Raw genomic sequence first — 24,572 nt, forward strand, 5'->3', positions numbered from 1 at the left:
ATGAAGATGACCCCAATACTTGTCTAAATCTCATCAATAAGAATTGGTTGCTCAAAAGTCGGCCTCGCCTGAACAAGATTCCCAACACACCGCATAGGATTGACTTCCAGGAGGAGTACAAAGATTTGATAACTTTGCTCAATCGAGTTACAGGGGCTCCTCAAGCCTTGTACTTCGAAAAGTGGATGTTCTTCTTCATTCAAGTGATAGTCCAAGGAAAAGGAATGCTTCATTGGGCCAGAATTATTAGCAATAGTCTGGATGTACAGTTGAGAAGGCTAAGACCTACCAAATCATTCCACATGAGCTCATATGTTATAAATGCCTTGATCAGGAGTTTCGAGTATGCAGGGCTACCTCATAGAGGAGTGATCGGAAGAGGACCCGGAGAAGTGAGAGTTTGTGACTCTTATGTTCATCTGCATCATCCGCCTAGAAGTGACTACAAGTTAGTCAATGATACCTTCACAATGAACATCACTAGGATATTGCAAGGTGGGATTCATAATCGACTATCTCTGGATGCACAAGAACTTGTGAAGAAGTATGGTGCATGGTTCATTTAGTTTCAAAAGTTTACATACATCAGAGTTCATGGGTGTCCTTCACCTCCCTACTGTTGCCGAGGTATTCGACAGACAGGATAGTGCTACTTGAGGTAACTAGATAGTTGGCAGCTTATGCAAAGGTATCTAGACACAAGCATGGAAATGGGATTCCCGTGCCCATCATACTAGGGAATTCACTTGAAGTATGTCCTAACACTCAAGCTTCGGAAGATGCAGAGAAGGAATTATCTTTATATTCATTCACATCCTTTGCCTCGCAGGAGAATTTTGATCCTCACAGTTATATGGAGGAGACAGTCGGTAAGAAGTACAAACATGAGTTTCAGGTGGAGGACTTTTGAATGAATCTCTCAAGTGATTTAGAGGTTAAAAGAAAGATGCATTCTAGGCTACCTTTAGATTTCATCAGGAAATGCAAAGTTTATAGAATAGCTGAACAGGCCCAAGATAATGGCAGATACCTCCAGTCGTCCTATGACAAAGAGGATAAAAGAGTGAAGATAGATTGGAATGAGCCTGAGGTTTTAGACTTGAGAGCTTTGATGGCTCCTGTTTTATCATGTACTAGCAGATGGGTGGATGTACAACATCAGAAACTAAGGGAGCAGAGTGTGTCAATAACTTTTACTTTGGAGGCGAGACCAGATGAAGGAGAAGCAAGCGTGAGTGAGAACACTTCTCATCCTAGAGGTGCAAAGAGGAAAGAAAGACCTGAGAAAAGGGAACCTTCCAAGAGGAAGCAAGAAGCCAATTGTGATCACCCATCAAGCACATCTTCTCGACATGAAAAGAAGGCAAGCCAAGGGGAAGGTCAAGAGAAGATGGTACCTGAAGTTGATGAATCTATGGAATCTATGGTACAAAATGACAAGCCAGAGAAGGGACAAACGCCTCAACATTCATCAAGTCAATCTCCCCAAGTTGATGCTAATGAGCTACATGAAGAGAAGAATGATGATGAAGCGACATCTCCTCTCCGAGAAGATGAACCATTGCCTAAAGAAATACAAGTAAGAGAAACAAGATCTGCCATTCCGGATTGGTTGAAAGAGAGACTGACAAGGGTGATTGTGGTTGAAGAAGAAGAAGATGTATTCGATTTAGAAAGCCTTATAGGAAATTCTCAAGAGGTAATGGAAAAGAAGAAGGCCACAAAGATGTCCAAGGTGATAAGGGATGAGACAGGATCCAGGAAATTGCAAATAGCTACACCAGTAGTAGACAAGTATGAAGGTGAGATTCTTGCAGATGAGTATGACTTAGAAACATTTGAGCTTGGTCCACTCACTACCGAACAAGCGATGGAAGAGGCAACTGATTCATTTGAAGCACTTAAGGACAAACTTAAGGAAGAAATGGAAAAGAATAGGAAACTTGAGAGAGAGGTCGGTGCTTGGAGAGGCTATTTTAGTCATCTCAATCAGCCCTTGAGACGTCAGGATCCAACAATATCTCCTTTACAAGCACTTCCTCTGGAATCAGTTGGCGAAGCAAAAAGGGTCAAAAGCTTGGTTTAGCTTATGAGCTCTTGGATTGATAAATCCCACACAGTCGCTGTTGAATTTACAACAAGAATGATGAAGACAATTCACCGAGCTATCCAGGTCCTTGAGATTATCCATAATCTAATGATAACTGTAGCTGCTTTCACTCACACTAGAGATGTTATCATTCCTGTCTTGCAAATAATAAGAGAAACACCAAGACGGATCCTGGCACAAGAAAAGATAATGGATGGAGGAACTCATAACCTACTACAGTGGTCAGCTCTACTCCAGATGAAAGAGGTCCTTTTTGAAGACATCAGCACCAAATGCAGTCAAGTTGAAAGTATCATCCATCCGATTCAAGATAAGGTGTTCGAAGTATTGTGTACCATTCTTGGCAGGCGGATCGAGATTGAGACAGATGTGGACATCCAAGAGTTGGAAGAGAGAGTCAAGGTCATTTTTTGCAAAGAGGAGAATGTCATCACATATGAGCAACGAGATTTGATGTTCACTACCATGCTCCTGATTGAGAAGATCAAAGAACTTGAACCTGGATGGGAAACAACTCTCATCACTGCTTTTGATCAGGTCATTCACTTGGAAGAACGAATGAAGAATCTTCCTAAGATTCCCATTTCTGAGATTGAAGGAATTGTGTCCAGATTCGTTGGATATGCTAAGAAAGAGCATAGGAAAGGGAACAAAATTCTAGATGAAAAGTTGTTATAGGATGATGTGTCAGCTTAATTCCTATTGGTCTATGTTTCCTCGACATTTGTGCCAATTAAATATTGGCTATGCATTTAATAATGTTTATCTAAATGGGGATCTTTTTTGTAACAAACCCTAATTAGGGTTTAGGTGTCAGAATCTCAGCCATTGATCTTCTTTCGATCTGGGCCATTCATTGTATTTGAGGATGCTATATATACCCTCACTCATTTTCATTTTGATAATAGATGATAGATAATAGTTAGAAGTTAGAGAGAGAGAGCTTAGAAAAGAAAGTTATTGTGTAGCAAGATTGAGTAATGAAGAAAGAATTTTGAGCAATTGTTGTCTATTTGGCTTTGAGATCAATAAAATATTGAAGTTATGGTGTTTTGTTGCAATGCTTGTGGCTATCTTCATGATTGTTTATCTTCTTGAATCATTCTCAGTCGAAGTAGTATTTAAGTTTAAGTTCGAAGGACTAAGTGTTGTGCTTGATCTTTGGTGAGATTCACGTTCCAAACCACTAGCTTCTTACTGATTGTAAGGACGCCTTGTGTGGTCAACTGGGGATATTGAGATTGCTTAAACATTCAATCTTTGTTGAAATATTGATATGTATCTTTATGATAATATCTATAATCCTTGATGATTTGAAAATCACTAATCACCTTAGAAGATCGCATCAATTCCAGTAGAGTTGTAATTCCTTGGCAATACTGAAATTGGTAGAATTTTACCAAGTCTAGCCTACATTGAGTCATTCTTAGGATTAGATTAGCATTCATCTCTTGAAACCCTTATCTTTTGATCTTTTTTGAGAATCTGTTAGTATTAGGAAAATCCTGTTCTTGCAGTCAAACGAGAGTAACACGGACCAGCTTTCTCAGAAAGTGCGTAAGACCCCTTGAATAAACAACATTTACAACGACCACTGGTGCTTATCCACACGTAGAGATCCTACAACGAAGAACCTTGAAGTCACCCTGATTGATCCTTTTCGTGATATCTTCAGCATTCAGAGGCTTTAATCAAGAGAGGATAAGGTACCATTTGGGTATTTTATTCTGTGTTTGGTTGTGTACAAAATACACGTCAACAACACCCCAGTCAAAGATCGTACTAGTTAGGGGTATCCTCTGTGTATGACCGATTAGAGAGCTGTGTAGTATTATACACCAAGTCTCAGATGGCATGAGTTCAACTTTACGATACCTCCCTGCAAAGGGTCGAGCCAATCCAGTTTGATATGGCACGGGGGACTAGTAAGTCCGTGGTTGGGTTGAAAAGCGCCTTGATGATACTTTCCCTCCTCATTGGTCTATTGGTAAAGTTATGAAAGTTTAGAGTATTGGCATCTGGAAAAATGTATCTTCTAAACCTCTATTTCATTTAATTTGAAATGTTAAAATTTTTCATTCGTATCTACTATTTTTGCTCATAGCATAGTTCCTTGTTTAATTCAAGAATTCAGTTTAAAGTTCAAGTTTCTTTTGAGTTAATTCATTTTAAAAAATAAAAATAAAAATTGCAGTGTTCCTTTCTTTCTGCTCAAGTTGAAAAGTTGTAATTTCATTTGCTCAGTTAAAATGTTCGTTCAATTTCATGTCTTTTGACCATTCATTAACTTCAATCAAATTTTAATTATATTTAATTATATTCTTTTGTATTTTAATTTGATTTTTATTTATATTCTTTAGTGTTTTAATTTTATTATTATTCATTATTAAATTATATTTCAAAGCGGGGACATTACATAGACATAGGTTGGCAGGAAAATTAGGTCTGATACCAATCTAAAGACCCCTTCCTAGATTCTCTATTTTTCCGTAGGATATTTATTCCTGTTTGCATACAACCTTCTGTTTTAGCTGATTGAAGAGTAATGAATTGGTAGTATTTAGGAGTTTTGAATAGTGTTGTGCAGATTTGATATGAATGATGCACTATAAAGCTATTCCTACATATATATTTCTAGCAACCATTTCAATCATCAAGTATACTGAAATAAATAAACATTGTAGAACAGTAAAAATAACATCAGTCTGACCTCTTACATTGCAGCAGTATAATAATGAAGATTTCATTCAATATAAGCCAGGAGAACAAGTTAATAAGCCTATTTTTAAGGGGCTATGCTTATATGCAAAATGAAATAGACACCAGTCTCTTCGAAGAGCCTGTGACACAAGGATAGAGGTTTATGCCCAAAGAGGGGTGTCCGTACCAAGAAGGAAAGTCTAATGCCCAAGCTTGAGCTACTGTAACATTAAACGAGAAGCAATATAGCATCTGCGATATGAAAGAAGAGGCCACACTCAGTATGGTCTCAACAATACCACTACTTGAATCTCCTAGATATAAGCTCCACATCCTTTAGAAAGACTCAAATATATTGTAAATAGAAGCCACAAACTCAAGAAATGTCCATGCCCAACAATAGGAAATGGCAGCCAAACTTATTGAAAAACCCACACCAAGAATTACCTCAGGATAATGTCCTTCCAGAATCCAAAATGGCGTCCCTAGGCAGCGCGTCCATATTTGATATCTCACACTGAAGTCTGAACTTTTTTTGAATTTGTGTGTACAGAGACTTCACAAATTTGAACAACAAAACTGCAAGTGCATTGTAAAATACCTGAATGAAATCTCCAACTCTGGCTAGGGCAGATTGTCTCACTACCAAAACCAATGAAGCCCTTAGGGTTTTCATCCTAGGGTTTCAAGCTTCAAGAAGGTCTGAAATTCGATAAGAGAAAAATAACCAAGCACATTTCAAATGAGGCCCAAGCTGCTCTTCTATAACTACTGGAGAAGCTTGAATCGAGGCTAATGATTGGAGCGATTGGGATGGTGGGGCTTATCCCTTCTGGCAGTATCACTGCATATTGGATGGCATGAGAGTTTAATTCTTGCTGGGTACATCTCTTGGCTCCTCCTTCAACAACGAACACACCTTATGGTTGTGCAAGTTTACACAGTAAGAAATCGTGGAACTTGTTGCTAGGAAATAGGGTTTGTGACTAGTTGACCTGACTATTTGCTGGCTACCATCCTCTTTACAAAGTCATTCTGAAGTATTGGAGGTTGTCTGGGAGAATTGACTCATTTTATTGAAGAATAGCTGCTGGAGACTATTGTGAGCTGGGGGCTTGGGTTAAGGATTGGACGTGGACATTCTACAGGGAGCAGAACCAATATTCTGTGCTGCTATTTGCCTCACCATTAATAATTGCTGGAAGGAGCACTCAGACCTTTGTGGATTTACTTAGCTTAATTTCTGTGCATTTGGAGCTTGTGCGTGGAGTCTTTTTGTTCTTGGACATGGTTAATTGCTAGGCCAAGTGCCATTGTATTTGCAGTTTATTAATGTCAGTCTGAGGTCAGAAAAAAAACTCATCCGCTATGTATTTCGTGATAATGGATAATATGCAAATCACAGTTGTATTCTGATGTTATCTCAGAAATTAGTTTAAGTTCAGTTTGCATCTCATTGGTATATTGAATGCATGGAAATGAATGTTCCTTTAACTTGGCATTAATTAAATCATGGCATTACTTAAACCTGCAATGAATTGGAATACAAACTTGCAAATAAGAAAGATCAGACCTTGCATACACACATTGAAAACATCATACAGATCAGACAAGCAAACTGTTTGACTCAATTACTCTGGAAAAATCAGTAGGGGATCTTACACTCTTTTTTTTGATGCCATGGATGTTATAATCCTTCAGTTTTTAATAATTAAAACACTTGCCAATATTTATGTTTACAAATTTTGTTTCCTTCAGCCGAAATCTGTTTTTGAAATTCATTTGATTGATGTATACTTGAGTATGAGATTAAGTATATTCTCTTTGATTGGTTTATTAGGTCTTTAAAGTTGATTTAGTGAGAGGTGCATAATGAAAGCTTTAAATCCTCAACAAATCTCTATATTTCTTGGTTTTCTTAATTTGCCAGGTCTGAGTCTTGTAACCATGTGTTTTTGCCCCAAAAGAACTCTCTATAATAGCTTCTTTAAGTTAATCTTTTTAAACTAACATCCTATTTCAGTACAAAGTACCTATATTAGGGAACCATGCCTCCAATATACCAATATGAGAAATGCACTTAATACACATCTCATTATATTTATTTGTAAGAAAATAATTAAGACCTGAATTCTTACGATTTCATCTATGTGGGTCCCACAAAGAGTGGGTTGCATCACTTATTTATTACTACAGTTGCTATTTTCTTTTGTTCTGGAAACTAAACCTAGCACCTTTACCTTTAAGGCTTTAACTTAAAAGACCAATTTAGAAGGTTTAATTTTTGACATTTTGTAAACAAATCTCTAACACTTAATTATATTAGATTGCCTGGCTTTTCTATACTTGTCTTTTGTTTGCTGCTGATTGTTTGTTTGGTCTCAGATTGAAGCTTGGGAGTCAATTTGAGTACAAGCTAAATAAAAGAGGAATGACAGATATGGATATTTTGGGCGTGGATTTTAAAGCTACAATAAGGCCTCAAATTATTTCATCTACTGAGGATTATGAACACAATTATAGGAAGATATGGGAGGAGTCAGTAGCGGTTCAACAAAAGGTACATGACAAATGGTCAGAACAGGAAAGAAAAAGAGAAGTTAATAGTAGTCTTTCAGCACAAATTAAAAAGGTATGGCCATCAATTGAAATTGCCATTATGTAGACTAAAATAAAGTGGTTCTTGAGTTAGTTAGGGAAGAATTGAAGAGCATTATAGAAGCATGATTTTAGACGTACGATTAGATATCAATGTATTCTTGTTATTTTCTTGATTGGCAAACCATGAAAAGAGGATCAACAGTGCTCCAGCTATAAACATAAAAAATTGAAGCATCATCTTTGGGAAAGGAATCCAGTAGCTGAATATTAAAAAAATCATTAGCTGTGCGATTCATAAATGAACCTTTTTCATATGGAAAATTCATAGTACAACATGGAAACTCTTTGAAATTGAGCTACTGCATCCAATTGATTGTCATGTCCCCTCCCTGATCGCTATATGTATCTTAAAAGAAGCAATTATTATTAATAATTAATATAATAATTAAACAACAAATGATTATTTGAGATTTATTTATTTATTAAAAATTATTATTTAATTAATATTTTTCTAATAATATTCTTAAAGTTTTATATTATTATTTGAATCTTGATTAATATTTAATGGTTCTGGAGAATTTCCTCTGTTATCTTTTGGTATTACCGACTATGGGAATTCTACAATAAATGATTCCTCACTGCCGGCAAAGTATCGAGCTATGCTAAATACCAAAACTCCTTCCGTATACCACCACCAAAGATTCATCCGATGAAGACCCGTCACATACATGGCTGGAGAAAACCGGCTAAGCATCGATCGTCATACATATGTGAAGGTCCCGGTACTGAATTAGTATCGATAGGGAACAGTGATTATGGATAAATACATTGTAATCACCAGAAGATCAATTAACGTGGCACGGAGGAAGGTTACTAATAATCCTAGCAACTCGTATAAGCTATCTAATCGATAAATAAACTCATCAATATAATGCAACGTTAGTATTACCAAACATAATATTGTTATGAAGAAACACAATGTTAATGAAGGAAGTGCAATTACGGAAGGAAAATGCCCATTCCAACCAATGGTTGCAACTGTCCGATAACCACAAGTTATATAATGAGAATCGATTGGGGGAGAAATGACTATTTTATTTTATTCTAGCAGATCGCTCAAAAGGAGAATATGGCAGTAACAGGCAGTAACATCCTAATTCTCGGGGATATGCATAGGAGAGGTGTTTAGTATGTATGCTTAATATAAAACTTGATAATATTCTTATGTAGAATTTAGTAGTAATATTAATAATATTAGTATAGACTGCAATATGTATGACAGTCATTCTTAATTCTGTATACAGTGGCAGACCAGATCCGACACGATCTGTCTGCTCTTACAACCACTAAATATAGTTAGTGCTTTTAGGCAATGGTAGAATTAATAATTTATATAATAGGTTATTAGATAACACATAAATTATTGGTAATATTGTTTAACTCGTCTATTTATTTATGTATATATCTACTCAAATCTAAATAAGGAATAATATAAAGATTGTAAATATAGATATTGATAATAATAAATATTAATATAATAATAATTAATACAATATTTTTAGAAATTAGTGATAATCCATATAACTAGTAATTAATTTAAAAATGCTACAGGTTCCTATTCAGTTAGAGAGGGGTACAATTCTTTGGTTCAGGCCCCCTTGCCATCTTGTTGGCCTACTAAGCTTTTTTGGCATCCTGCTTGTCTTCCAAAGGCAGGGGCTTTTGCTTGGATGGCAGTCCAAGATAAAGTCCTTACTGGAATGCGGTTGGATAGACGTGGGATTACAACAGTTTTTCCTTGTGTTTTCTGTGGTTATTGTATGGAATCGATGCATCACCTTTTCTTGCTATGTCCTTTTGCCTTTGAGTGTTGGTATTGGTTGTTTGATATGTTAGGATGGTCTTCTGCTCTCTGTCCAAATCTACTTTCACAATTTATGTCATGGCCCTTGTTGTTTCCCTCTTCGTTCTATTCATCTCTTTGGGTTGTCGCTCCATCTCTGCTGATTTGGAATCTTTGGCTTGAAAGGAATTCAAGAATCTTCAAACATAAATCCTCATCTTTGACAGTCATAATTGGTAAAATTCAAGCTTCCATTAGTGAAGTGGTGCTTGCTTTCATTCATAGAAATTTAGATCATCTCAAGTCCTTTTCTCATTGGGATAATTGGGTCACTTGGCGATGGTCTTTACTTCATTTGATGCCTTCTCATGGGGTTATAACAGATGGAGTTTCTTCGACTCTTAAGTGCAAGATGGCTAAATGGAGTCCTCCTCCTTTTCCTTCATTCAAACTTCAGTTTGATGCGGCCTCTAAGGGTAATCTGGGGAGGTTTGGGGTTGGGGTAATTATTTTTGATCACTCCTCAAAGATCATCAAAGCAGTGGGTAAATATATTGGTCATGGCACTAATAATGTGGCTGAATTTCAGGCCTTATCCTTTGGACTTGATCTTGCTCGTTCTTTAAACATTAAGGACATTGTTATTGAAGGTGATTCAATGCTGGTATTTCAGGCGGTTGCTAGAAAAAAGTCTCTCTCTTGGCACTTGCAGTATTTTTTAGAGCACATTCTCCTTCAACTAAATGGCTTTTCCACTTTCTCTATTTCTCACTGTTTTAGAGAAATTAATGCTTTCGCAGATTTTCTTGCAAACAAGGCTGTTGTTGAGGGTGCTAATCATATAGAACTTGACCCTTTGGATTTTCCCATCTCTTGCATGAAACTTCTCTCTTAACAGACCTTTCATTCAGAAACTTCCTTCATTCCCTATTCTTGGTGTGGTTGTTCTTTCGTAAGTGCCTATAATGAGGGTGTTGGCTTTCGGGGCAATATCCTTGCTATTGACATTTATTGGGAGAATCTCCTCATTAAGGAGAGAGTTTTGTTGTGGTTTCTTTTTCTGGATTTGCCATTTTGTCACTTATAAGAGTGAGATTGTATGGGTTCTTGTGTAATTATTTTCCTTTATGGTCAGATGTGGGATATCTTATGTTCGGTTGGCAGTTTTGGTATTTTTGGGCTTCTTGCTTGGCATTGACCTGTCCCATGAAGCTGTTGGCGGCATTATTGTACACGGGAATAACATTAGTTAATTATGTGTAATTGTTTTGGTTAATTGGCAGCCGAGGGGTGGAAGTTGCAGTGCGACGGTTGGCGCTCGCACCCCCTCGGTACCCTTTTATACTTCATAATGTAACTTGTAAAAGACACTTATTTATGAATAGAACATCTGATATACCTTGTCTGATGTTTACGGCATTATTCTGTGTTATGTTTTTTATGTCTTAAGTTATTCACTCGAGAGGGCAAACATTTGGCGCCATGGCCTAGACGAACTCGAGAACGAAAGACACGGATGGCGCACAGACATAATGGGCCTACCCGTTGGTGAAGTAAACCCGGAGGCCGACAACGCGCGGATAGAACTTTACACAGGAGAAGACACGACAACGCGAGAATTTTCAATTTTGCTCCAGGTAGCCATTCAGACATACGTTCGACGAGAAGCGGCGGAGGCAAAAATCCCACCAAGTGCCGTGTGGACAGCGCTGGAGGTTAGCCCGATAGTAAACCGGTTAATGAACCACCTCCCTTGGCTGCTTGCACAGGCATCGCTGGCACAACAGGCCCACTTGGAGGAGATTGCCCAGGAAGAGCGACGACAACAAATCCTGCAACGCTACGAAGAGAACAGCCGACGGGAAACGGAAAGAGATGGCGCTAGGCCAGGAGGGAATTGAATCGTGAACTTCTTATTTTCAAATAAAAGTGTCATTGACACGAGTTGTACTTGAGTAGATGAATTAATAAACACATGTTTTGATTTAAGAATTGAGAGTTATGGTAATGTGCGACAATTAATGCCAAACCTATTGAATAAAGATAGAAATAAAAAACCAGAAATGAACGAGTGGGAGGCCGTGCAGAGGGCTTTGATTCTGGAGCAGCAAGTAGAACGTAGACGGAGGCTGAGGCAACTTGCCGAAGGACGACCTGCCGAAGGGGGGCCCAAGGGGAACCAAGGAGGTGTCACGGAAGGTGCAGAGGCTGACGGAAATTTCTACGCGTCGCCAGATCATCGTAGGATGCGGAGCCATGAAGAATTTTTGGAAGAAACAAGGTTACGGCGAAATCTAGTCGAGGAGACTCGAGATCAGTTTAGGAACTTATCCCTTACGCCACGGAGTGAAGATCACCAACGGGAAGCAGGAGTAGGAGCGTGTTAGAGCGAAGGGGAGGGCAACAGTACGGGTGTAGGTGCCACTCGCGACAGGCAAAACACCGTACCTCCAGTCGTCCACGCAGGACACACCACCAACGCCACCAGAGGAAGCAGCGTAGGGCCACAGACACAGACACAACCGCCCCTAGGAAGACGACCAGGGATGGCGATTAAACAAAAATTGCCAAAGTTCATAGGGGACGACAAGGAAGACCCCTTACGGCACTGCCGTACATGTGAAACCATTTGGTCTGCCAATGGAGTGACAGACCAGAATGACTGGGTACAACAGTTCCCAACCACGTTACGTGGAGTCGCCATAGATTGGTACTCCGATGTAGATAAGCAAAAAGTGGCCACATGGGCTAACCTACAAAAGGAATTCACAGAGGAGTTTCGGTTGCTCCGTGATGACAACGAAATTGTAACAGAGATATACAGTACCAAGCAAGGTACTAAGGAGACAGTATGGGCATACAACAAGAGACTAAAGGAATTGTTGGGTAAAATGGAGAGCCAGCTGGCTGAGGGCTTAAAAAAATGATGGTTTGTGGAAGGATTGAAATCCTCCCTACGGAAAAAAATGAAGATTGTACCCCCGACGTCATATGACGATGCCTATAACAGGGCGATGAATCTAGAAAGCGAATAAAAAACATCAAGGAAGAAGAAAAGTAATAAATATTCATCTGACGATGATGAAGATTCTGACGGGGAGAGCAGTAGTGGTGGCAAATCGAGTAAAAAGGTACACGCGCTCCAGAAGGACATGGAACGAATGCTGAAAGAATTCAAAGCCATGAAAGGGAGTACAAGTAAGACGGAAGAAAATGAAGTGTGGTGTACAGACTGTAGGAGTGACGGACACACAAAGGGTACTTGCCCGAAGAAGGCATTCTGTGAGATTTGCCAAGTGATGGGACACTCCACCAAGGAGTGCCCATACAACATGAAAACCCGAAGCACGAACCAGGTGTTGTTCACGGAGCAGGCCACAACATCCGCACCAGCGGGTACGGGCCAGCAGAATAACACAACGGCATCATCTGGAGGATACCGGGATAATAGACGCGGCGGCGGAAGAAATAATAACAATAACAACAATAGAAACCGGATCCAGTATGATGCCAAGGGTTGGCCAATGATTCAATGTAGGGCCTGCAATCAGTGGGGACACTTAGCCTGCGATTGCACGAAGGAAGCCAACCCTCAGCACCTCTGCCGATGGTGCAGGCCAGGCGATCATGAGGACGCAAATTGCCCGAAGCCTGGTGTAAACCTTCTAAACATAGAACCTACGAAGGCAGAAGTGTTGGCAATCACAAGGGCGTAGGCTAAAAAGATTGCCTACCCAAATCCCCACACGGAGACCGAGAGAGTGCGAGAGGCCAGAGACAAGATCACAAAGGAAATGGCCGCACAAGGACAAAATAGTCACCAGACAGCAAGTCCACCACGGACGAAGGGAGAAGAGGAAATCTTATGGCAAATATTGCAGGTAGAGGTACCCGTGAAAATTCAAGACCTCCTAGAGACTATGCCGCAGCTAAAAACGGCTATTTTAAACTCTGTACCCCCACAAGTAAAAACGAGGGAGGTCGTGAGCCCCACAACCAACCCCGGGTTTAGGGAGGTCGTGAGCCCCGCGGTTGACCCCATGTTGTTGGTAGTCAACAACGGACGCCACCCGACGGTGGTAGAAATGGGTATACTAGGGACTACCTTAACAGACACTATTGTGGACGGAGGGTCAGGAGTAAATGTACTCCCAGAAGTGGCATGGAAAAAATTGATAAAGCCTACGTTGTGGCCCCCTACGTTCAACCTGCTAGGGGCAGACCAACATGGGATTAAACCCCTTGGTACCCTCATGGGCCAGCAGGTGATGGTTGGCACGCAACCATTCGTGCTAGATTTTGTGGTAATCCCTCTGAAGCAGAAAGGATATAACGCCATCCTGGGGCGGGGGTGGCTCATTGCAGCAAAAGCGAACCATAATTGGAAGCGGAATACCCTTTCTTTGGAAAACGTCGGGAGGAAGTACGTAATCGATCTCCGTACGCAGATGGTGAGCGAGGAGTTAGCCTCTTCCTCCGACTCGGAATCTGAGGGAGACCAGTTAGCGGAGGGTGGAAATGGATGCTGCATAGAGCTTAGTGACGAAGGGGTGTTAGAACTGGAGGCATGCTCAGGGGACGATGGGGACTCCTTGAATGGCCTCTTCCATTGGCAAATGGGAGATTATGAACTATTTACACCCTCGTGCAACGTATTGAGCATCGAAGAAGAACCAGATATATTTCCCCCAGAATATGGCGAGTATAAGGAAGGGGAGGCAGCAGTGAATGAGACGCCGACACACCAATTCTTGAAGGGGAATCCCATTAAGTATTAGGAAGCCAAGTTAAAGGAAATGAATCTCGGGGAGACAAGTGACCCCAAGATCATCCTTGTCGGAGATGATTGGAATCCAGTGTTGAAGGCCGCAGCCTTCAAAATTTTCCTTGAATACAAGGATGTCTTTGCATGGACATACAAGGACTTGAAGGGCGTGCCCCCAGAGCTATGTGTGCACCGAATAACATTGGTACCGGGAGCCCAGCCAGTGAGGAAGCGGCCGTATCGAATGAACAAAAATTATGCTGTACGGGTGAACGACGAAATTGAGCGGATGTTGGAAGCGGGCATAATCTTCAGAGTGCAGACAAGCGAATGGGTGTCCCCCATTGTGATTTCCATCAAGAAAGAGGCCAATCAGATCCGGATCTGTGTAGACTTCCGGTGCCTAAACGCTGTCACTATTAAAGACCCGTTTCCCATACCCTTCACAGGCAGCATCTTGGAGGAAGTAGCTGGACATGAAATCTATTCCTTCATGGATGAGTTCTCTGGTTACAACCAGATATCCATCGCGGAGGAAGATAAGCTGAAAACAACCTTCGTGGTGGAGGACGGTGTGTACGCATACAACCGAATGCCCTTCGGTCTATGCAACGCGCCTGCCACCTTTAAGCGCATCATCTTGCACATCTTCGACAAGATGTCGGTGGGGAACTTCAAAGCATTCCTGGATGATTGGTCTATTTACAGCGAACAGGACATCCACTTAAAAACTCTCGGAGAGTGCCAAGAGAGGTGTCGGAGGGCACGATTGGCCCTCAACCCGAAGAAATGTAGATTCATGGTACCACAGGGAAGATTACTGTGACACATTGTGTGTAAAGAAGGATTGAAAACGGACCCGGACAAGATTCGGGTAATAGTAGAAATGGAACCTCCTACGGACGTCACGGGGGTAAAGTCCTTCCTTGGTCATGTGGGGTACTACAGGAGGTTCATCAAGAACTTCGCTGAGGTGTCCCACCCGTTGGATAAGTTGACAAGGAAAGGGGAACCATACATTTGGGCAGAGCCACAGAGCAAGGCCTTCGAAGAGCTGAAGACAAGGTTGATGGGAGCGCCCATACTGGCATACCCGAATTGTGATAAGGAATTCCACATTCACGTGGATGCCTCAAACTATGCCATCAGGGCTACATTAGCCCAAGTAGGAGGACATGAGCTGGACCACCTCGTTTATTTTGCCAGCAGGTTGCTCTCGAAGGCGGAAAAAAACTATAGTACCACAGAACGTGAAGCACTCGGTATGGTCTATGTCGTACAGAAATTCGGTCATTACCTCCTGTTGTGACCATTTCACACATCGCTCCATTAAAATGGGGACCCCCTCTTTTTGCTTTTGTTTTGCCTGTTCTTCTCTCTGCTTCTAGTATTTTGAGTGAGTGAGAGTTGTCTGGGCTAGGGCTAAGCCTTAGGGGTTTCTTTTGGATATTTTCAAGCCGAGTCCAGTCAAATTTTGAAAGTTATTACGCATCCTCCCGAAGATTGAGATTTTTGAAGTAGGGTGAGTCTGTCACGAAGTCGGATATGTCTCAGGTTAGGTCTAGTCAGGGTTCTTTTGGGAAAATTCAAATTTTGTCTAAGTGTTAGCATTTTGAAGATAAAATTGTACATTTTTGCCTAGGTAAATTTTGATCAAATTTTGGAGGCAAGATGATGCCTGAAATAGAGAAAGTGCTCCTGTCCCTCCCTGAAGGACCATGCCACTTTTTCAAGATAACTGATTCTTGGCCTTGAAGATGACCTAATTATGCCTTGTGAAATGATTGAAGACCTAAATTGTGGATATTTTAGCTTAGAAAGGTGAAATCGCTCCTGTCCCTCTCCCAGGGACCAAGGCGAAAATGTTATTTAGTGCATGTTTGTCTCTGACTTTTTAAAAATTGTTTTGTGCAGGGTCTCCAGGGGAGATAATTGGACGTGACTTGATGATTTTAAGGGTTTTGAAGGTTTGTAAATGATGAAATTTGAAGGATTAAGATAAATTCGCTCCTGTCCCTCCCTGAAGGACCAAGGCGAAAAGGCTTATTTGAGTCATTCTTGGCCTTGATTGGTCAAATTGAAACGTCAAGGGCATGGTGAAAGATGAATTACACATGTTAGAGCATCCAGGCTTAATTAAAGGCAATGAAATGATGGAGCTTTTGTCTAAAAAAGATAAATTCGCTCCTGTCCCTCCCTGAAGGACCAGAGCGATTTTCTTTATAGACACCTTTTAAGACCTTTCTCGGACTTGAACTCTTGTTCATAGCTTGTAACAGGATGATATCTTCCCTAGCAAAGGAATTACGAGATGAAAAGTGAAAAGATTTGGCCTAGAGGGCAAAATTCGCTCCTGTCCCTCACTGAAGGACCAGAGCTTGAATTTCAAAATTTGCATTATCCTTGCAAGATTAAAGTAATTTTACGATTTGTAGAGGTCAAGGGAGGCGTGTTTTATCCGTTGAATATAACTTGAGTGGACCACAAAGGAGGGAATCAACCCAAAAGACAATAATCGCTCCTGTCCCTCTCCAGGGGACCAGGGCGAAAAACCTAAAAGACTATCTCTTTTCTCCAAATTGGGACGAATCCAGGCTAAGGTACAAGTTTGGAATGATACTTAAAGTGCTTCAGGGTGGAATGGAGTTGCAAGGACCACAAATTTCGATGACAATTGGCTAAAGCGCTCCTGTCCCTCACCAAGGGACCAGGGCGAAATCCCCACATATGCCTATTTGCCTAACATTTTGAAATGCTATTTTTTGTTTCCAAGACTCAAGAAGGAGTGGGGAATGATGTTTTATGCTTTGAAGGTAATTGGAGGTTGATGTGATCAAGAGTTTGTACAATGAATTAAAGAACGCTCCTGTCCTTCACCAAAGGACTAGGGCGATTTTTATAAAATCAACAATTTCCCTCCAAAATCACGTCAAGGCAAGGTGGTGCAAGATGAGAAATGCCTTTTAAAAAAATGGTGAACAAGGAATTGCTTCCAAAAATTGACAATCCTAGGCTCAAATGCAAAAATCGCTCCTGTCCTTCACTGGAGGACCAGGGCGAAAATCTTGGGAGAGCCTATTTTGCCTTGAGGAAACGAGTTAAGCATGCATAGAATGAACAATGGGGATCATTGCTTACCCCACAACATGAATTGGCAATTTAAAAGATAAAGATCAAGGACAAAAGTAGAAAATCGCTCCTGTCCCTCACCAAGGGACCAGGGCGAAAATGTCCTAAGGCACACTCCTTCTAAAGATCAAGTGAATTAAACTCAAAGTTCCAAATAACAAGGCCATTTTGGACGCCAAGGATGAGGTTTTGAACGTGAAAGCAAGGAATACAAGGTTTAAAATGCAAGAGCGCTCCTGTCCCTCTCCAAGGGACTAGAGCGAGGTTATTGACATTCGTTATTTTTTACCATGCTTGGGCGTTAATATCCTCCAAATCGCATTAGATGCCAAGTTCGCTAAAAACTTCAAAATATTTTAAACATTTTAGTTAAATTGGCATTTAATAAAGGTGCATGGGTATTTAATAATTAATTTGAGCCTTAGAAAATCGATTTTTTTTATTAATTGAGGCATTTGAAATTAATTATTATTAAATTAAAATTAAAAGATAGAGCGCTTGAGGTATCATTTTAATATTTTGTCAAGTCAGCCTTCTTCTTTTATTAAATTTTGTTTATTTTGGGTTCTATTTTACCAAGTCGGCCTATGGAAAATGAAGTGGTAAGCGCCTATATAGTAGGGGTGTTTTGAGCAATTTTAATCAATCATTCATTCATTACTTCAAGTGCGATTTGGAAGAGCAAGAAAGAAGTGCAAAAATTGGTCTAGTTGGAGCGAATTTTGTTGGAGGCTAGAGGTGGTGGAATTGATGCTTGTGAAGACTAGAGGAAGTACATTTTGCTAAAGGGAGGACTTCGATCTATCTTTCGCCTAGCAAATTCTCCTATTTTTGCATCATTTCTTAGAATTAATTCTCAAGTGGAGGTATGGCGTGATCATCCTTGTCCCAATGTTGAAATTTTGAATTTTGAACTTCAAGTTTTTTTGGAATTGCATAGTTAATTAGGAAATGATAATTCAAAGATTTATCATGAAGTTTCCTAATTAAAAGCTTAAATCTTCCTTTCTACTCTATATTTCTACGCTGGAAAATATATTGCTCATTATGAAATGTTGTGTAGGTGTCAAGATGGCGACCCCAAAGGCAGGAACATCCACTAGTCGTCCAACTCTCATGAAGGAAGATCAGAGGAATGAAGAATTGGAGACCAAGATCGTGTCAGAGTGGAGCAACATTGGAGATACCAACTTGGGAAACTTCAGTGTGAAGAAGTTTTGAGAGGTCCCTTACATTGGAAAACCATCACCTGTCGCAAAAAGAATAATTGAAAGTGGCATCATCAAGGCGGCCGGTTTCCCTCCAGCGGTCCAGTGCCATGAGCTGATGATCGAGTGTGCTCGCCATTATGACCCACAATCAAGATCGATCGTGTCCAAGGAAGGGAACACTTTGGCTTACCTTTCAGAGGAGGCTATAAGTGAGGCTCTCCATCTTCCAGAGCATAAAGATATGATTTACAAGAGCCTAGAAGGAGCCAGGTCCATGTATGAAGATGATCTAGACTCTTGCTTAAACATCATCAATAAGAGTTGGTTACTCAAAAGTCGTCCTCGCCTGAGCAAGATTCCCAACACACCACATAGGATCGACTTTCAGGGGGAGTACAGAGATTTGATAACTTTGCTCAATCGAGTTACAGGGGCTCCTCAGGCCTTCTATTTTGAGAAGTGGATGTTCTACTTCATCCAAGTGATAGTTCAAGGAAAAGGAACGATTCATTGGGCTAGAATTATTAGCCATTGCTTGGACGTGCAGTTAAGGAGACTGAAGGCTACCAAGTCCTTCCACATGAGTTCATATATCATATATGCCTTGATCAGGAGTTTCAAATATGCAGGACTACCTCTCAGAGGAGTGATTGGGAGAGGACCTGGGGAAGTCAGAGTTTGTGAGTCTTATGTTCATTTGCATCATCCACCAGGAAGTGACTACAAGTTAGTCAATGATACCTTCACGATGAACATCACCAGGATATTGCAAGGTGGGATTCACAATCGGCTATCTCAAGATGCACAAGAGCTTGTAAAGAGGTATGGTGCTTGGTTCATCCAATTCCAAAAGTTTACATATATTAGAGTTCATGGGTGTCCTTCACCTCCCTATATGTTGCCGAGATATCCGACAGACAGGATAGCGCTACTTGAGGTGACTAGGCAGTTGGCGGCTTATGCGAAGGCATTCAGACACAGGCATGGAAATGGAATTCCTGTGCCTATCATACTAGGGAATTCAGTTGAGGTATGTCCTAATGCTCTAGCCTTGGATGATGCAGAAAGGGAGTTGGCCTTATATTCATTTTCATTCTTTGCCTTGAGGGAGAATTTTGATCCTTATGGGTATATAGAAGAGACAGTTGGTAGAAAGTACAGGCATGGATGTCAGGTAGAGGACTTTTGGATGAATCTCTCAAGTGATGTAGAAGTAAAAAGAAAGATGCATTCTAGATTGGCTTTAGATTTCATCAGGAGATGCAAAGTTTACAGAGTGGCCGATCAAGCTCAGGACAGTGGTAGACATCTCCAATCATCTTATGATCGAGAAGACAAAGCAGTGAGGATAGATTGGAACGAACCTGAGGTTTTGGACTTAAAAGCTTTGATGGCTCCAGTTTTGTCATGTACTCGCAGATGGGTAGATGTACAACATCAAAAGTTGAGAGAATAGAACATACCAATGACTTTTACTTTGGAGGAAAGGCCAGGAGAAGGAGGAGCAAGCGCAAGTGAAGGCAATCCTCATCCTAGAAGCGCAAGTGAAGGCAATCCTCATCCCAGAAGCGCAAGTGAAGGCAATCCTCATCCCAGAAGCGCAAGTGAAGGCAATCCTCATCCTAGAGGCGCGAAGAGGAAAGAAAGACCTGAGAAAAGGGAACCCTCCAAGAAGAAGCAAGAGGCCAATCGAGATCGCTCATCCGGTACATCTTCTCGACATGAAAAAAGGACGAGTCAAGTTGTAGGACAAGAGAAGAGGGTACCTGAAGTCGAGGAATCTATGGAATCAATGGTACAAAATGATAAACACGAAGAAGGGCAGGCATCTCAACGTTCATCAAGTCAATCTCCCCAAGTCAATGAGCTACATGAAGACAAGAATGATGATGTAGTGACATCTCCTCTCCGAGAAGAAGAACCATTGCCTAAAGAGATACAAGTTAGAGAGACAAGATCTGCCATTCCAGATTGGTTGAAGGAGAGACTAACAAGGGTGATTGTGATCGAGGATGAAGATAATGTGATTGACTTAGAAAGCCTTGTACGAAATTCTCAGGAAGGAACGGAGAAAAAGAAGGCCACTAAGATGACCAAGATGATCAGAGATGAGACAGGATCCAGGAAGTTGCAGATAGCTACACCAGCAGGGGACAAGTATGAAGTTGAGATCCTTGCAGAAGAATATGATGTAGAAACATTTGAGCTTGGTCCACTCACCGTAGAGCAGGCACTGGATGAGGCAACCGATTCATTTGAAGTACTTAAAGACAAGCTTAAGGAAGAAATGGAAAAGAATAGAAAGCTTGAGAGAGAGGTCGGTGCTTGGAGAGGCTACTTTAGCCATCTCAATTAGCCTTTGGGACGTCAGGATCCAGCAGTGTCTCTTGTACAAGCACTTCCCCTTGAATCAGTTGGCGAGGCAGAAAGAGTCAAGAGCTTGGTTCAACTTATGAGCTCTTGGATTGACAAATCCCACACAGTTGCCGTTGAATTTGCAACAAGAATGATGCAGACAATCCATCGAGCTATCCAGGTCCTTAAGATCATCCACAACCTAATGATAACAGTAGCCGCCTTTGCCCACACTAGAGATGTTATCATTCCTGTTCTACAAGTAATCAGGCAAACACCAAGGAAGATCCTAGCACAAGAAAAGATAATGGATGGAGGAGCTCATAATTTACTCCAGTGGTCAACTCTACTCTAGATGAAGGAAGTTCTTTTCGAAGACATCAGCACCAAATGCAATCAAGTTGAAGAAGTCATCCATCCAATTCAGGACAAGGTGTTTGAGGTGTTATGTACTATTCTTGGCAGGAGGATTGAAGTTGAGACAGATGTGGATGTTCAAGAGTTGGAAGAAAAGGTCAAGGTCATCTTTTGCAAAGATTAGAATGTTATCACAGATGAGCAAAGGGATCAAATGTTTGCTACTATGCTCCTGATTGAGAAAATCAAAGAACTCGAACCTGGATGGGATGCGGCTCTTCTCAAGGCCTTTGATCAGGTTATCCACTTAGAGGAACGAATGAGGAATCTTCCTGAGATTCCTATTGCTGAGATTGGAGGAATTGTGTCTAGATTCATTGCATATGCTAAGAAAGAGCATTGGAAAGGGAATAAGGTTCTAGAAGAGAGGTTGTTGTAGATGATGTGGCACCTTAATTATCATTGGTCTATGTTTCCTAGATTTTTGTGCCAATTAAATATTTGGCTATGCATTTAATATTGTTCAATAAAAAGGGGACTTTTTGTAACAAACCCTAATTAGGGTTTAGGTGTCAAAATCTCAGCCGTTGATCTTCTTTTGATCTGGGCCGTTCATTGTAATTGAGGATGCTATATATACCCTCACTCCTTTTTATTTTGATATAGTCGGATAGTTAGAAGTTAGAAGATTAGAGGTTTTGGATATTCAGAAAGTTATTTTGTAGCAAGATTGAGCATTGAAGAGAGAATTTCAAGCAATTGTTGTCTATTTTGGCTTTGAGATCAATAAAATATTGAAGTTATGGTGTTTTATTGGAATTCTTGTGGCTATCTTCATGGTTGTTTACTTTCTTGAATCATTCTCAGTCGAAGTAGTATTTAAGTTTGAAGGACTAAGTGTTGGGCTTGATCTTTGGTGAGATTCACGTTCCAAACCACTAGCTTCTTACTGATTGTAAGGACGCCTTGTGTGGTGAACTGGAGACATTTGGATTGCTTAAACCTTCAATCATTATTGAACTATTGATATGTACCTTCATGGTAGTGTCTATGATTCTTGATGAATTGAAGAAATCATTAGTCACCGTAGAAGATCGCATCAATTTCAGTAGAGTTGTTATTCCTTGGCAATACTGAAATTGGTAGAATCTTACCAAGTCTAGCCTACATTGAGTCATCCTTAGGATGAGATTAGAATCCATCTCTTGCAAACCCCACCTTTTGATCTTTTTGAGAACTTGTTAGTTTTAGGAAATTCTGTTCCTACAATTCGGAAACGTAAGGCCCCCTTGATGAAACAACATTCACAGCGACCACTGGTGCTTATCCACACGTAGAGACCCTACATCGAAGAACCTTGGAGTCATCCTGATTGATCCTTTTTCGCGATATCTTCAGCAATCAGAGGCTTTATTCAAGAGAGGATAAGGTACCCTTGGGTATTTTATTCTGTGTTTGATTGTGTACAAAATACACATCAACAGAATTGGCGCTAGAAGGAGGGCCTGAACCGCCATTAAGGGAACAGTACTATCCGGAAAATTTACCAAAAAAAAAAAGAGAATACATTTCAAGTATAATTATGACTCACGATGGTGTTGCCACATGAAGGATTGAATCAAGTAGTGCAACCTAATTTGAAGATAGGCAACATTCAAGAAGATATCGTTTCAGGATTGAATCACCTAGCGTGGGACATAAGGAGAAGTGAAGCTGAGTATAACAGAGTGAGAATCATCTTGGAACAAGAAGAAGATAGGGCTGAAGAACACCGAAGAGTCGCCGCTAGAGAGCTCCGCAATCAACGGAACCTACAGTAATCTCCGCAAGACAAAACTTCACGCTGGATCGCATTGGTTCTTTCTCGCCCAAGAAACATCAAAGAATATTGAGGTCGACACCAGGCATCAAAAATCTGGGTGAACTTCAGTTTACTTCAAGGTCAAAGCGAGTCAAAAGAGAAGATACTCCCAAGGAATTTGAACTAAGATTAGAGGAATCTCCTGAGTCATCACAAGCTTCGTCTCTTCAAGAACAGGTACAAGCAGCAATTCAAGCGAGTATCCAGGCGACTTCCCAACCAACAAGCCGGGCTAGTTCATCAAGTCTCTTGTCAAGCTTTCAAACTTCGAGAAGCATGATGGCTCACAATGCTCCTCCTCCTCCTGCTCATGTGCTTAACGGCGCTACTTGGCTAATCAACAACCCATCACCATTGGAATTTGCAATCTATCACGATATGCCAAAGAATCTAGAGCACTTTTGTTCCAAATTCAATGTCAGTGATTTCAATCGTACAGCGGAAGATCATATCAAGATGTTCGAAGACCTTCTTCGTAACAGACGAGTTGAATATGGAGATGTAGCATGTAGGCTTTTCCCCTACTCATTAGGAGAAGAGGCATACTTCTGGTTCATTCACTTGCCTACAGGGTCAATCAGAACCTGGGATGCAATGAAAGATGCATTTATTGCAAAATTTGGTATACCAACCATGCCAGCCGAGCTGTATAGACAATTTGTTGAAATCCGAAGGAGAGAACATGAGCCAATCACCTCTTTCAACAACAGGTTCCACTGCGCGTACACGATGTTATGACATCCCTACCTCATTGTTGACCCAAGGGAAATCTATTATGGAGCCCTAGATCATCTCACCGCCATGTTCGTGAGGACACATCCTATTCCGAACGATCTAAATGTAGCATATGCAAAAGCTATTGAAGTAAGCACATGGGACAAAATATTACTGGGCCGCTACTACATATGGGACTTGTTGCAGCACCAAATCAAATGCAAGCAGTTAGTATTGCACTGGCCAACCAAACTCCAGTTATGAATCGCATTCCACAGGCAACATATCCTAGTGTACAGCCGACAAACCAGTTGGTGCTTCATCTCGGAGTTCCACTTTCACAAGCCCCACCAGCACAACCCGTGTACCTGCAAAACGCAACAAACTCCTCAAGAACACAGGAAGAAAAGGATGAAATGAAAGAGTTGATTGAACAAGTCAAGAAGCTGTCGATCGAAGTAAAGAATCAAAATAATCAACTCCAAAGCATGCAAAGGGTCAACCAGGGCCAACATACAAGCAATCAAAATTTCCAAGGAAATAATAATCAAGGTTTCAGGAACAATTATCAGGGAAATAACAACCAAGGCTTTTAGAGGAAACCATGGAATACTGCTCCTAATAATGGAAACGTGGTGACACCGCTGGATAACCCATCAAGTTCTCAGAATCAAGAAAATCATCCTACCAGTAAAGTGTTTCTAGCAGAAGCGGCCTTGTCCAGTTGGTGTAGACTCCACAATACAAACCAGCATTCCGAGTTGCAGTGTCCTGAATTCAAAATTGCAGCTGACATATTCCAGCAGGAGATGCACAACAATGATCCACCTGAAAATCCGCCTACGACAGGATACGAAATGGTCCCAACTACACGGTATGATCAAGCCATGATCGTGGAAAGTTACAAGTACTCACAAGAAGAAGAT

At 40.8% G+C, this 24,572-nt stretch overlaps 1 protein-coding gene across 1 annotated transcript in view; it reads left to right on the forward strand.

Moving 5' to 3' along the window:
• The window catches only part of LOC131061307 (kinetochore protein NDC80 homolog), a 166,884-nt gene that overhangs the window by 15,478 nt on the left and 126,834 nt on the right, over positions 1–24,572 (forward strand). Inside the window, exon 2 of the mRNA XM_057994920.2 lies at positions 7,196–7,442. Within this exon, the coding sequence (XP_057850903.2) occupies positions 7,196–7,442 (247 nt within the window). The remainder of the gene's footprint in view (positions 1–7,195; positions 7,443–24,572) is intronic.

The sequence above is a fragment of the Cryptomeria japonica genome, chromosome 11, assembly GCF_030272615.1.
Source record: "Cryptomeria japonica chromosome 11, Sugi_1.0, whole genome shotgun sequence".
Classification (NCBI taxonomy): Eukaryota; Viridiplantae; Streptophyta; class Pinopsida; order Cupressales; family Cupressaceae; genus Cryptomeria; species Cryptomeria japonica.